The following is a 14,703-nucleotide window of genomic DNA, read 5'->3' as shown; positions in this document are numbered from 1 at the left end:
ACTTGAGAGAAGTCAGTGGCGCTAAATAGACCTCAAATGGTTAAATCTCCACAGTATTTAGAAAAATCACACTTTAATCCTGTGAAAGGAGACATTGAAAATAGCGACAGAAATACAGCTCCTGAGCCATAAAATAAAGACAGGATAATATTTATCTTCGGCTAAAAGGGATTGTTCCTGTGAATTAAGGGCACTTTTCCAGCACAGCACAGTGACAGAAGCTGCCAACACTTTAGAATATGAAAATTCAGCTCTTGGGAAAGTTGGCATGGTGGTTATTATCCTTGGAAGAATAAATGTCAAGTTCCTTACTGAGATCCTTCTAAAAGATTTATGCTCCAGAAAAGTGAGGTGCTCGGCCAATTCAACGGGCTCCAGATGGTCAAACAGCAGACAGGCTTTTCCCTTCTTGGATACTTTTTTCCTCTGTGTGACTCTTCTCATCCAGTCATAGGAAGGACTACAAAAGAAGAGCGAGACTGGTCAATGTGCTGAAAACCTGCTTCACTCAATGGAAGTTATTAACCTACTGACTGTAACTCTTGGCCTGCGTCCAGGAGCTTATGCAAAATATACGCCCTGTCCCTCGTATTTAAAGAGAAAACCACTGACCCCTTGCCAATAGAACATAAACTTTGAGTTGTTTTTCCAGACAGCCTAAGTTTGCACTGATCCATCCAGAATCTCTTACTCGGTTTTCCTTGTGACCAAGCAAAATCTGAGTCATAAAAGAGAGGTCTATACATTTGGAACTTTATCAGCATATAGATAGATGGTGATTCAAGACACATGGAAACTACCAGGAGCTATGGGTTCTCACATTTTGGTATAATATAAATTATCTGAAAAACTTGTTACAAAGATAGAGGCCTGGACCTCACTGCCAGAGAGTCTAATTTACTAGGAATGAGCCTGATTAATATGTATTTTAAACAAATATCCCTCGTGATTCCTGGATCATTCACTGTGGATCTCTCTTTAAGGAATATTTCAGGTAACGGAGAATATAGTCTGAATGCCTAAGACACAGTAGCATGCATTTGCAAGATACTTAGGAATCATCAACTAGCTTTCCCTGGGCAAAGTTAGCTGGTCAATATGAAACAAGCCTAGTTAGCAGCAAGTTCCTAATAATTGACCCAAACAGTTCACGGCACAACTATGATCGACATTGATATAACCTCAGGCCAACCTCAGAATCAGTGTGGTATAGAGCTTCTCCAATTTGAATGTGCGTATGAGTCACTGGGGATCTTAGCAGATTCCAATTCAGCAGTTTTAGGACGGGGCCCAAGATTCTGTGTTTCTCATAAGCTCCCAGGCAATACTGATACTGCTGATCTGAAGGGGGCACTTTTGAATAGCCAGGACACCAAAGACATTTACTAGATTCAGATACAGTAACTAAGTACTGAACATCTATCTTGTGCCAAATGCTTTCACACACTATCTCATCTACTTTTTGGCTGCTTATAATAATCCCACAAGAAAAGACACTACCCCATTTTACAAATAAGTTTCAACTTAGAGAAATGAGTTGTGTCCAGTACATCTGTGTTCACCACAGTAAGGCTGTCCTCACAGAAGCAAACCTTAATTCTGGGACCATATGGATTCAGGTCAAGTGGACTTGATCACTACTCCCTCCCCAAAGCGGTGGATTTATCAAGGGTGAAAGATGCTCCAGCTGTTCTTACATGCTGGATATATCGATGAGGCTGATGTGTTTTTCATATCCTAGTTGACTGGCTACTTCTCGGAACTCTTCAGTCATACGAATCAAACCAAGATCCAAATTAAACTCTGCAGGAAACTTCAGAATCCAGTACCTGAAAGGCATAAAATTATGTTTCTAGCTAGATGCTTTCAAATTGGGCCTCTATGGAAGTTATTGTACCATTTTCCTTTGCTTCCAACAGAATCCAGGACCATACTCCCACTTAGCCATCTTCTTTCCCCAGTCATCAGGCTGAGTCTTTCTGAACCCTCCTTCAATGAAGAACCAAGGTCTTCCATGCTAACCCTGAGCCTTTTTCCAACTATGAAACCACAACTGAAGGGAAACCCTTCCCCTGCTTCACAGCAAGCAGGTGGGAATGAAATATGTGTGCCTGAGTGAGTAGAAAGAATTGCATTCGCTCCAAGACTTGTTTTATTTCCTAACTATATTTACTATTATCTAAGCACTAGTCCACGAAGTCATTTCTATCCCCCAGAACAGAGAAAGGCCAATTCTAACAATGTCAGTCCAAGGGAGACCTGAGTACATTCTATTGTCAACCTGGGTCTCTACTGCTTAGAGAAAAGGAAATTGTTAACAATTACAAGAAATTAAATTTGTAAGTATCTTTACCTCATGAAGTAGCAGATCTTTAATCGAAACTCGTCGCAGCTTTCTCCACTGGCATGACGATACGTAAGCTAGTTAAAGAAAAAGTCCTCGCACCTTGATTTCTTTGCATACACCTACAGTCGTTTCATCAGTTGATATGAATTCACAACAAGAAGGAGAGCTGGCTGTGGTGGCATATACCTGCAATCCCAGCAGCTCAGGAGGCTGAGGCAGGAGGATCACAAATTCAAAGCCACCTCAACAACTTAGCAAGGCCCTAAGCAACTCAGTGAACCTTGCCTGTCTCAAAATAAAATATAAAAAAGGGTCGAGGATGTGACTCAGTGGTTAAGTATCGCTAGGTTTAATCCTTGGTACCCAAAACAAAACAAAACATGAAAGTACATAACAAGAAGGGGGACACTTGGGTTACAGGTTGGGCATCCCTAATCCAAAAGTTTGAAATCTAAAATGGTCCAAATTCTGAAACTTTTTGAGCACTGACAATGCTACAAGCATAAAATGCCACACTTGACCTTATGTGATGGGTCACAGTCAAAATGCAGGTTTATTAAAATTTTCACATAAAATTATTTTCACGTTATGTGCATAAGGAGTATATGAAGCATATATGAATTTTTTGAGTTTTAACTTGGGTCCCATCCATAAGACATCTCATTATGTGTATGCAAATATTGTAAAAATCCAAAATGTGAAGCATTCTTGTCATAAGCATTTTGGATAAATGATACTCAACTTGTATATAGACACTCAAATGAGGAAAGAAACAGGCTGTGACCACTTCAACATTGAATAATTAAAACTTGATTTGTTAATGCTCTGGGGAATAATTTTTTGGTCTGGAGGGGAAATCACTTTTAAAATTACTTTTACCTGCCTAAGGATTTACCAATTAATAACTGCCAACTATTATTACAAATGCACTGCCAGTATACATAATTAAAATTGGTAGTACATAGAAGCTTTATCTTTACAAAAAGATTTTTTTATTTGATTCAGTGCCTTACATAAGCATTCTACTTTCTTTAATGTTTGAAAATGTAGTTTTCAGGTGTGATAGTATGCAAATTGTGTTATTTATTCTTAAGTCTATTTATTGATACTCTTTTTTTTTTTTTTTTAGTACTAGGGATTGAACCCAGGGGCACTCTACCACTGAGCTTTACCCCAAGCCCTTCTTTATTTTTTATTTTGAGACAGGTTCTTGCTAAGCTTCTGAGGCTGGCCTCAAACTTGTAATCCTCCTGCATTGGTCTCTCAAGTCGCTGGATTACAGCATGTATACCACACCAAACTTGGTACTCTTTTAAAAAATATATTTATTAAGCTCCTATTGTATGAAAGGCACAATGGATATGGAGTAGCAAGGAATCTAATGGAAGGAAAATTTAAAGAAATGTTGAACACTGCCTGTGATTCAACTTTTATTCAATGTGAATTTCCCCATATTAGATTTTTAATAAGCTAAAATATCTTTCTTTTTTTTCTCCTTCTCCTTTTTCTTTTCCTAGTACTGGGGATTGAACTCAGGGGTGCTCTTCCACTGAGCTACATCCCCAACCCTTTTATTTCTCATTGTGAGACAAAGTCTCACTAAGTTGCCCAGGCTGGCCTTGAACTTGTGATCCTCCTGCTTCAGTCCCCTGAGTTACTTACTCCTTTTTTATTTGAGTTTTATATAGTAGTGGCCATACTAAGGGTACAAATGTTTTTTGTGAGCATGTTCTTTGGACAATATTGGCATCATGAGGAGGGTGGGCCTGGGTGAAGTCAATTCCCTTCATCCTTTCCTGTTTCTTACTCTTCAACAAGGGGCCCCATGGAACCCTTGGACCATTGGAGATTAGGATCTTGCTCACTTCCAAGGACCATGGTTCATGTAAAGTCTCCTTATCCTCTCTAATATCCCCTTCTGCTCTGAGGTTGTGGGAGGGTGTAGAGAATGAATAGAAGGCGGAGAGACTTGAGCTGAGCAGAAGACACCCCACTAGGCCCTCACAGCCTTGGCAACCCCTAATAACACTCAAAGGATCCTCTCCCCCTCAGACTTCCCATGCCTAGTAGGGTTTCTACCTGCAAGGTCTTCTGGGCTTGAAGAAGGAGAGACTGCAGGAACCAGCATTATAAACCATTTAATAAGCGTTAGATCTCAGGGAACAAAACCTCCTCCTAAATGTGAGACTCTGCATTATCAGTCATTTGGTTTTCAATCACGTTTCAAGACTGCATTACCTACAGAAGTGGTGGGCCGCTAAAAGCTTGCATTACAGAATGGGACTTCCAACTATGTGGATTTTTGTGTTTTTGTTTTTGATTTTCAGTGCTGTGGATCCAACCTAGGGCTTTCAGCATGCTAGGCAAGCACTCTCTACCACTGAGCAAAATCCCAGCCCTATTTTGATATTTTTATTTTTATGTGAAAGAAAATCCAAAATTATCATCAACTGACACATTACAATGAATCTGCTAGAATGTTCACTGTGTCTTGACAGAAGGGAAGATGTGAAAACCAAGTTGATGTTTGGGCCTGAACCAGAGCCCATTATTTCGGCTAGCATCTCTGTATGTCTCAGCTATGTCCTCTATGCCCACCATTTTCCCATTGTAGAAAGAATAAATTAGGTATTGAATCAGTGCTGAATATCCTTTCATTGCACTAACAGTCAAAATGTTTAAGACAAGTTAGAAACACTCAGCCTGTGGCTCCTGTTTCATTTAACATCTTAGTGATTATTTTCAAGTAGAGCCAAAACATCCAGATGGATGGTCAACTATTTGGTCCATCTTCCAGATGTTTTTTCTAGACATCTATATATTCTCCAAACAGCTGGATAACTGACTGAAGACTGTTTATTCACCTTAATTTACAGGCTTTGGATAGACACTCTATCTAAATACAGAGCTTGATTTATGACTGTAAAAATTACACAGTAGTTGAAAAGATATATGCAGAGAAGTCTTTCTGCCAATTCAGTGGAAGATAAATACCATCGGTGCATCAGTAGAACTATTCTTGGCAAATAACTATTATTCAGCTCTCCATTGTCATCTGTAAAAAATAAAATAAAATAAGGTGTGAGGAAATAACAGAGCTACTCTTCTCTTTTTCTAATATCACTAGAGAAACAATAGTGTCAAAATTTCCCACAGACCAAATTATATTTTCCTACTTACTTTTGCTGGTGTTTCTTTGCAAATTAAGGTGGCTGGGTCTCATCCTTAGTCTGAGTACAGTTGACAGATTTAGTAAGTAAAACTACAGGCCACCCAGGTAAATTTGAATTTAAGGTAAACAAGGATTAATTTTTTTCTCTATAAATATGTTTCAGGCATGATTTTAGGACTTAAAAATTAAAAATGTTAAAAATGTTGTCTATCTGAAATTAAAATTTAACTGATTATCCTGCACTTTGGCATCTCTGCTCTGGCTTAACTCCAACTCTTACATTGTAACCCATTAAAAAAAAAAAAAAAAACTCTTGGGTGATTTTTTTTGTCCATTTATTTAAAATCCAATGCTTGGGTGGATACAACAAAAACAGCATAAAAAGCATATAACTTTAAAGTGTATAATTTAGTAAGAGATGTAAGATGAGTAAAAATAGAGTGCAATAGACTGTGCGACCCACACCAAGCAAGGATCCCAACAGTATATCACATGTCCATAAGAAAGTTACCCTGGGCATGGGAGAGTGGAAGAAGCAAGGGGCATTTCTTACAGGGATGGTCAGAAATGGCATGATGGACATCTCAGTGACCACGAGGTGAGCCTTGAAGCAGAATTTCAAGGAAAGGCATAGAATAAAGGCACATAAATAGAAAGGGATGCAAGGAATGTTCCAGAAACATTAAGTGGACAGTTTGGCTAGAGTATGAGCTTTGCACAGAAAAGAGAAAGAAATGTGGAGGGTAGTGGAACTGGAGAAACAGATTGGAGTGGATCCAAAAGGCCTTAAATACCAAGGTACAGAGATTGCACCTGAATTGAGAGAAGTGTCAAACTACAAACAGGATAGAAGGAAAAGAGGCTCTTACCAAACATCTCTATGCAGGTGCTCAGCAGTTCATCTAATGTTGCTGCTTTCCCAAGACCGCTGGACCCCATGGTTATTTAGCTCTTGTCAAAAACTAGGAGACATTTCCAGCACCAGGTGGACCATGTCCATAATCATGCCCATCAGTGATCTCAGTGCCTAGTGGTGACCTCCGTTCTTAGTTGTACTTCAAGAAAACCCTTAGAAGAGAAAATTATTGCACTAGAGTTCAGTCCCCACTAAAGCATTATTTTTCCCACATGAAAAAATATATGACTTCCATCAACTGTATATTTTTCTACCCAAAAAGTATCAAAATGGTTGAGATTATGCCAATCACCAGGAGGGCAAAATGCCTGCAAAACTGTTCCTTAGCTTGTGTGGTGCTTTGAGACCATAGATGTTCCCTATTAAAGATCATTCCACTTCACAGCTGAAATGTTTTTGAAACAATACCCTACACTTTCTTCATATTTTTTTTTGTTTAAGATATTTTTAGTTGTAGATGGACACAATATCTTATTTTGTTTATTTAGTTTTTTTTTATGTGGTGCTGGGGATCAAACCCAGTGCCTCATGCATGCTAGGCAAGCACTCTACCACTGAGCCACAACCCCAGCCCTTCATATTCTCAAGTAACACAACAATCAGGTATATTATGTTATTTGGCTTAAAAGCATATATAGGGAAATACATTTTTATTTGGAAATATATTTATAAGTGTTAATCTCAGTGATTATATAAATTTTCAACATTTATAAACAAAAATTCTGTTTGCCTAAATTTAGTAATAGAACTTATTAGTAGTAATAGCAAAAATATTCACAATTGTTTATTGAACTACTACATTTGGCATTAGGCACTATAACAAATGTTTGAAGTATATTATTAAACTTGAACTTCAATGCTCTGAGGTAGTAATTATTATTCCCAATTTGCAGATGAGTTTGTGGGGTTCACAGAGATTTGGAAATTTATCCAAACCGCATAATCATTGTGGCCTAGAAGCAGGATTCCATTATAAAATAAAACTTCTGGGTTCCCTTTTTCTGTATTATGAGGTCCCCCAGGGTGGATATCATGAACTATGATAATTTTGCTCCCAATCTAGTGTGAAGACCACCACTCTTCCACACCATCTCAGGAAGAGAAGACAATTAATGTTCATATGCATGAGCGTATTGGTTCAGTTGGACCACTGAACAGTGAGATTTGAGTGAGTCTGTTCACTAGGCATAGAACTCTGGAGTAAAAATGTTTTCCTTCGATTCGGTCTGTTAAGAACCACATTTTTGTGCAGAAGGTATCACTCGTAGTGGATAAAAGAAGGGGTCATTTCAAGGGTGCAATAAAAATAAGACTACTGAATCAATACTCTCCTACTTTTGCTGTTCAAATGATTTGTAAAAGGAGTTTATTAAAGTAAATGAATTCTTTTTACCTCCCTTGACAAAGTTATCTTATCCGTAAGGCCTTTCCTGACTACCCTAATTAAACACCACCACCCCTCTCCCCATGCCCACCTCCCAGTTGGCATGCCCTACCTCCCTTCCTGGATTTATTTTTCTACATAATACTTATCATTATCTGACATACTATATATTTTACTTGTTTATTTTTTTAATCTCCTAGCACTATGAACATAAGCTCTGTGACCATAGGAATTAGTGCATTTGTCCTCTATTGCTCTCCTGAATGCCTAAGACTGTGTCTCTCATATACATGATTTCTAAGAAGTATTTGCTAAATTAATGAATGATTGAATTCATGGATAAAGAAATGCATAAAATAAAAATTGCCCCAAAATTCATCTTTTAATACATCTTTTAATGTGTGATACTAGAGGTGCCATAGATTTTAGTTTAATTCACTTATTTAAATCAGCTTTAAGTAAGTATCATTAGGACAGAAAATCCTGCCCACTTTTTAGGTTTACTAGGATCTGTCTATAGTCATAATAAGAACTTAATACTTCTTCCAGGACATTTTGGATAGCAGTTCCCTGATTTCCCTAACATAAGCGCCATTGATATGCTTAAAATTCAAGATCAAACAATTAACAATTGTGATTAGTTCATAAGTACAGACATTTTTTTATCCTTTTATGCACTGAGGAGTAAATGCATTATTTGAAACCAAATAGCCTAGATTAACTACACTGGTTTTTAGGGTCAAAACTAAAATGATTCCTCTGCGCTGTTTGGGAAGGTGTTGACCTGCCCACAAGGAGTTAGAGAAAAAGTACCAAAACCTGTCACTCTGGAGTTCTATTTGTGATTCGCAATGAAGCCAATGTGCGTGGAGAGCCAGGTGGACCTGGCTATCTGGTTACAATCTGCTTCTGGCATCAGTAGTGCATCTGGCATGTGGTGCATCTGTGTCTCTGCTCAGCATTCTGTCGTCGTACATTTACCTGAGATCACATTTCTTACCTGTGGACATTATTGTGTCTACAACTGCCTTTTCAGGGATAAAGCTTCTTTATTGTCAAAGCAATGTACATTTATTATTTAAAATAGGACAATGAGGAAAAAAGGAAAGGAGATATTTACCTATAATCTCATCATCCAAAAATAACTCTTTGTTAACATTAAAGCACATTTTTTTTTCTAAGCATGTTTATTTAGTTATTAGGGGTATTTCTTATGTACTTTAAAATAGGTTTTTAAAAAATACCGACCTGCTGTTTTCACACAGGTAGATTTCCAGGTCTGAAAGGATGTTTAAGGAGAACTGTCATGGTTGGGAAGTGCATTGAGGAATCCTTTGGCACAACTGGTTTGTTCAATTTGAATTTTAAGTACTTGGGAAAACCTGAAAAAAAGAGAAAAGAAAAAATAAATAAATAAAATAAAGGAAACTCAGAAGTATCTTCATTGTGTTAAAATATTACCCAAAGTACTCCTTAAGATATGAGTGATATTGAAGATTTTGTTTAATCTTCACCCATAAAATCAATAAAACAGAAAATATTCAACAGTTATTTGGCAATGGGATTTTTAAAAACAAAATTTTTAATTCAGTCTTTTAAAACCCACAAATATGGCAAAACTAAGTTTTATTCATATAGTATAAAATGCTATTGTAGTTGAAATATGCTTATCTCAGTGGATTACTCAATTAAGAATTTCCAAACATTGACTTTGGAATGTTAGCAAATCCTTAGAGCAGTTTGTTGTGAGAATCATCAAATTCTGTCCCTAAATCACTCCTGATCGTCTCAACATAAATGTCAATGTTATTTTAGTTCAGGTTGTTTAGTCTCCCAATGGTTTAGGGCTTGCTATAGTGTGGATAGTTTGAATTATTTCTAAGGGAAAAGTTCTCACTTTAAAGGGGCCATAGGGCTTTGCTGGCTGTTATTCAAAGGCCATGATATGTTCATGTAGCAAAAAGACTTTCATTAATATGACTTGTGAACTCTCTATCATAAAAAAAAAAAAAAATCTCCTAAGGTTACAGGACAATGAGAACCATGCTCCCAAATTTGGAAATAATAAAAGGGATCAGCCAATTCCTTGCACCTAATCCATTAACAGATATAAATTGGCACCCAGGCTCTTGACGAAGAACCTTTCAATTAAAAACAAGCAAACAAACAAACAAAACGAGGTTTCAACATTAGATAACCACAAGGAGAAAGTTTTACTCAAAGCTGAGTAAACTGCCATCAGTGCCGCTTGCTTCGTGAGACTGTTTAAAGGGTTAGTAAGGTAATAGAAAGGGCACCCACCACGGGGCCTGCAAAATACTAGGTGGTCCAGGAAGGTGTCTCCCCTTGCCTGTGCTCCATCCTCCCTTCAAGTATTTAAAGCCCTTCAAGTTGAGGACTTAAGTTGAAATAAAGAACCGATTATAGAAGGGGCACGAAGAGAAATGTTCATTTAAAGAAAGGAAAGGAAATTGAAGAAGAAAGAAACTGTGGCACTAGAGCATGTTGTAGTGGGCAGGTGGCCTCATCAACAAGGGACTCCCATTCCTGAAAGTTCTCGAGCCAAAGTTGAGTAAATACTGTCGGAGAGGATGTAGGTTAACCTCTCAGATGGTGCCTAAAAACCAGGCCAATAGGACGATGAAGGTTTCTCCTGGTTCTAGGACTGTAGGGTTTATAGGGTAAAATATTATGTCTAATAAGTATCAAGAAGTCTCAGAATGATGTTGGCCACATTAGGATTTAGGATTGCTTTGTCTCTAGTATTTTATCTTTATTCCCAGAAACAAAACAAAAACAGAAACCCTTGAAGATGCTTCTCTCCCCACAGCAGACATCATCTTTATGTATAAACAACCATATTTATGTCACATTTCATGTGACCGTCATATGGAGACAAAGAAGTTACTCTAAATGCCTTTGTGAAAACAAGTAATTATTATAAGCCTTGATGTTTTGAATTCAGTAATAGGAAGGATATTAAAACTTTGAATGATAATTAATTTATCTGACAAATATTTACTGGGGGTGTATTGGACACCAGATGCTAAGGAGGTACTAGATTGGCTGCTAGAAGGTGTTGTGGGTCGGGTAAAGGGGAGGATAGGTAGTTGACCAAGACAGACACAGTTGTTGCTTTTATACTATAGCAAAGAATTAGAGAAATAACTGCAATAAAATATCCTATGAAACACAGAGCAAGTCTGGAGGGGCACTCATTTATCCCAGGAGCCAGAGGAGTTTTAACTAGGCAAAGATGGCAATGAAGACCAACTGAAAGACAGCTGACTGAAAGGTTGGATGTGACCCAGGAAGAGACAGTAGTTATGAACAGTAGGATAGGCTATGGAGGAGCCCTGGCTTTATCTGAGGGGCAATGGGAAACCATTGATTTAGAAGTGAGTTCCTTAAGAAAGGGACAGGATCCATTCTGGTTTTTTTTTTTTTTTTTTTTTAAGGATTCCTTCAGCTGAGGCACAGAGAAGAGATTGTAGTATAAAACAAAAACAACAACAACAAAAAAACAATAAAAAAAAAAAAACAATCCTACACTGAAGACTTGGAACTAGTTAGTGGTCAGTTACAACCATCCAAGCCAGAAATGATGGTTGTCTAAACCACCATGTAGCAATGGAGATGGACAAAAGTGGATTGTTACAGAATGTACTTTGAAGATAGATCCAATGAGGTTTGCCAATTCAAAGACTATAGGAAATGGGCAGAATCAAGGAAAATTCCAAACTTTCTAGCTAGATGGTTGGATTCTGGTGCCATTCCCTTGAGATTGAGCTGCGATGGCAAAACCAGACCTGCTTGTGAAATGAAATTACAAAAATGTTATGGTAAGAAACCAATGCCTGGGGAAGGGGTCGGTTCTGCTCTCCTCTCTCAGCCTTTCTCTAAGAAGCCTAATTAACTATGGGTCCCTACCTTTTGGATTGTAAATAACTGCCCTAAGAACCTGACTACACCTTTTTGAAATGTAAGAGATGTCTGGAGAAAGAGTTTCTTCTTATCTGTTTCTGTGAGCTGCTTCATGTTAGAGACCTTGCACAAGGCCTTCAGCCATAGATTAGGAATTTTTTTAAAAAGAGAAAAAAGCCCCAGTAATAGGATGGGTCTAAGATGATGTCAAATCACCTATAAATATTGTGAGAAACTGTGGATCAGGGCTCAGAATTTGGAGTTTTTGTTCTGCTCTGGGCCTGCCGGAGTAAAATAAAGTTGGAGCTCTCCTCTCCAAGCGCTGCTTACTGCTTCTCCATGTCTGTAAGAGGGGAGGAAAGCAAGTTCCTGGGGGGTGCCTTGTTGAATTAGAGATTGTCTGAGACATCCAGGGGAGCGTTTTGAGTTAACTTTTGGATACCCGTTAGAGACTTTGGAGTTGTTGAGTATGTTTAAGTGCTAAGAGTTAACAGAAAGGCACACTGCAAGGACATGACGATGAGAAGTTGATACATATAATTTGTTCCCGTGAGGAAAGGAGCGATGGACTCACACACAGGAATTAAGGAGAGGCCACCTCTTTGAATGCAAATAGCAGAAAAGGGAAAAAAAATGGGACATAGGTAGCTTTGTCATCCTGGTGACAAAAAGTCAAGGAAGATCTTGTCTGGTGACTTCTATTTACACTAGAAAATAAATAAGGTCATCTTATTGGAAAATACAATAGATACAGGTCTGAGGTTTATCAACAGGAGAAAATTTTCAAGAGACATTGTGAAGAAGGACGGAAGGAAAAAAATAGAAGTACTGAGATGATTTCCACAAGAACAGAAGGCTGATGTTTCTCTTCTGGAGTTTATTTTGAGAGGAAGTTCAGTGTTCCTTATTCTTTGGGTTATAGTATCACCCACTTGTGTCATGTTTCTAAAATTATGCTGGGTAGATCTTCTGGAACAACTTGTATGGCAGGTCTTTTCTGGGTTCCTGTGGCTATGGTGTCTTGGTCATGCTCTCTATAAGGGAGCCTTAGAACCAAAGCAGGACTGGCATCTGCTAGGTAGTGTCCTCAGTAGATCTCAGCTACCTTTGCCTGATACGGTGAAGAGAAAGTTAAGAAACTACTGGAAATGCAAAAACAAGGAAATTATTTCTCTCTACATTTTGACTTGATGCAGGATATTTCATTCTGGCAACTCTAACCTTAGCTACCTTAATTGCCTACCACCTGCCATTCAAACTCTCCAATGACCTCATTACTGTTATGTGTAAAAGTTTGTAAGTTACTCAATATCATTACTGTTTTTTTCCCAGTTCACTCCTTACATTTGGTAGTTTTAGGTTATTTCTGCATTAGTTTGTCTTTATTTTAACTTTCATTGTCATTTGTTTCAACTTCACTCCTTGGTTCTTTGAATTTCCATTTCTAGTGTTTCCTCTGATCAGTTGCTCTTCCCAGTGGGCTCCATCAAAGTCTTGTTCACATTGCTGTCAAAGTGGTTTCTGTCACAAACCTACTGGAATAGTATGACACAGAAAATGGGCCAGTGCTTACAGCAAGGTTAAATCATTGTAAATGGAACAGGACTGATGACACAAAGAGTAGAATACATATTTCTATACCCACTTATGGATAGTGGATCAATATCTCCAAAGGTTTTTTGTTTGGTTGGTTTTTTGTGGGGCTAGGGATTGAACCCAGGGCCTTGTGTATGCGAGGCAAGCACTCTACCAAATGAGCTATGTCCCCCGCCCTCCAAAGTTTATTTAATAATGACAGTAGAGAGAAACTATGGACAATGCTGCATTTTTCAACTCTGAAGGTACCTTTCCCACCCCCCATTCTTGCCTCTAATGGGCTTATTTAATGTGATAATGAGATTTTTCTGGGTCCTAAATTTTTGTTATTTGTTTACTTGTTTTTCTATGAAAAGAGCTTTTACTAAATTAATGGGGTACTAAGAATAAATGCTGTCCTGAGATTTAGAAAATAAAATACTAATAGCATGTAAAAATATCAAGTGTTGTTGGCAATGTAATGGGAAAGACACAATGTTGGGGAAATTGCCCATACAATGTTTAATCCTATAACACCCTGAATGCTAAGTATTATTATCCTCACTTCACAGATAAGGAAATTGAGACCTACAGAGATTGAATTATTTGTCTAATACCATGTTTCTAGTTAAGTTGCAAAGCCAATTCCGACTCCAAAATTTTATATTTTTTCTGCTACCCAGAACAATTTTAGTTGTTGTTAAAGCTTGCTTCTTAGATCAATTCCTAGGCATTGTCTAGAATACATGTTTGCTATTCCCTGCACATTGCTCCTAAGCATTCGATTACTGGCCCTATTGTCTGAAAATGAATAACCTTCAGTATCACAGCAAGCTTAGCAATTCAGGGCCTTCTTACTGACTGGAAGTCAGTAAGCAGCTCAGAGCTCATCCCACAAGGCTGCTTTGCATTTTGGTAACAATCAAATAACAAGATTTAGTGGTACTTTATTTTTTCTTGGTCACTGGCATTAAACATTGGCAAACAAACTATCTTATTTACAGCCACCTGACATAAGTTGAATGAGAAATGAGCATCTTAAAGAAGCTCTAGCAATAAATACTGTCAAATTCTGAAGTCCAATCATGGGAGTACTTTCCCAGCATTTGGCTGGAACTGAGCATGGGAGAGAAGCAATATATACACATTCGAGACACTTGCAGTCAGATGGCTTCCAGATGGACACATTCAACCACAGTGAGGGTTACCACTTACTATGACAACTCAATGTTCAAATAGCAAATAATATCCTCGAAAAAGACCAAGAACTAGGCTTTTTTCCCCCCCTCAGAAATTAAGATTTTAGACTCTGGGAAAATATCTTCTTAAAAATCAGTGTTTTCAATAATTAGAAAATTTTTTTTTTAATTTAAAAAAAAATCAGT

At 37.8% G+C, this 14,703-nt stretch overlaps 1 protein-coding gene across 7 annotated transcripts in view; it reads right to left on the bottom strand.

The window, feature by feature from the left end:
• Positions 1-14,703, bottom strand: part of Rasgrp3 (RAS guanyl releasing protein 3) — a 111,159-nt gene that overhangs the window by 34,879 nt on the left and 61,577 nt on the right. For 6 of the 7 annotated variants that reach the window (XM_071601481.1, XM_071601486.1, XM_071601482.1 and 3 more), the window contains exons 2-7: positions 9,068-9,201; positions 6,389-6,587; positions 5,300-5,402; positions 2,354-2,416; positions 1,698-1,829; positions 313-460 (exon numbers count right to left, since the gene is read on the bottom strand). In XM_071601481.1, the coding sequence (XP_071457582.1) occupies positions 313-460; positions 1,698-1,829; positions 2,354-2,416; positions 5,300-5,402; positions 6,389-6,458 (516 nt within the window). In that variant the 5' untranslated portion in view covers positions 6,459-6,587; positions 9,068-9,201. Of the gene's footprint in view, positions 1-312; positions 461-1,697; positions 1,830-2,353; positions 2,417-5,299; positions 5,403-6,388; positions 6,588-9,067; positions 9,202-13,087; positions 13,252-14,703 lie in introns of those variants that run through there. The other variant, XM_071601485.1, reaches the window with a different exon arrangement.

This window comes from Marmota flaviventris, chromosome 14, assembly GCF_047511675.1.
Source record: "Marmota flaviventris isolate mMarFla1 chromosome 14, mMarFla1.hap1, whole genome shotgun sequence".
NCBI classification, from domain to species: Eukaryota; Metazoa; Chordata; class Mammalia; order Rodentia; family Sciuridae; genus Marmota; species Marmota flaviventris.
Note: the sequence above shows the minus strand (reverse complement) of the source record. Positions and strands in the feature narration are given on the sequence as shown.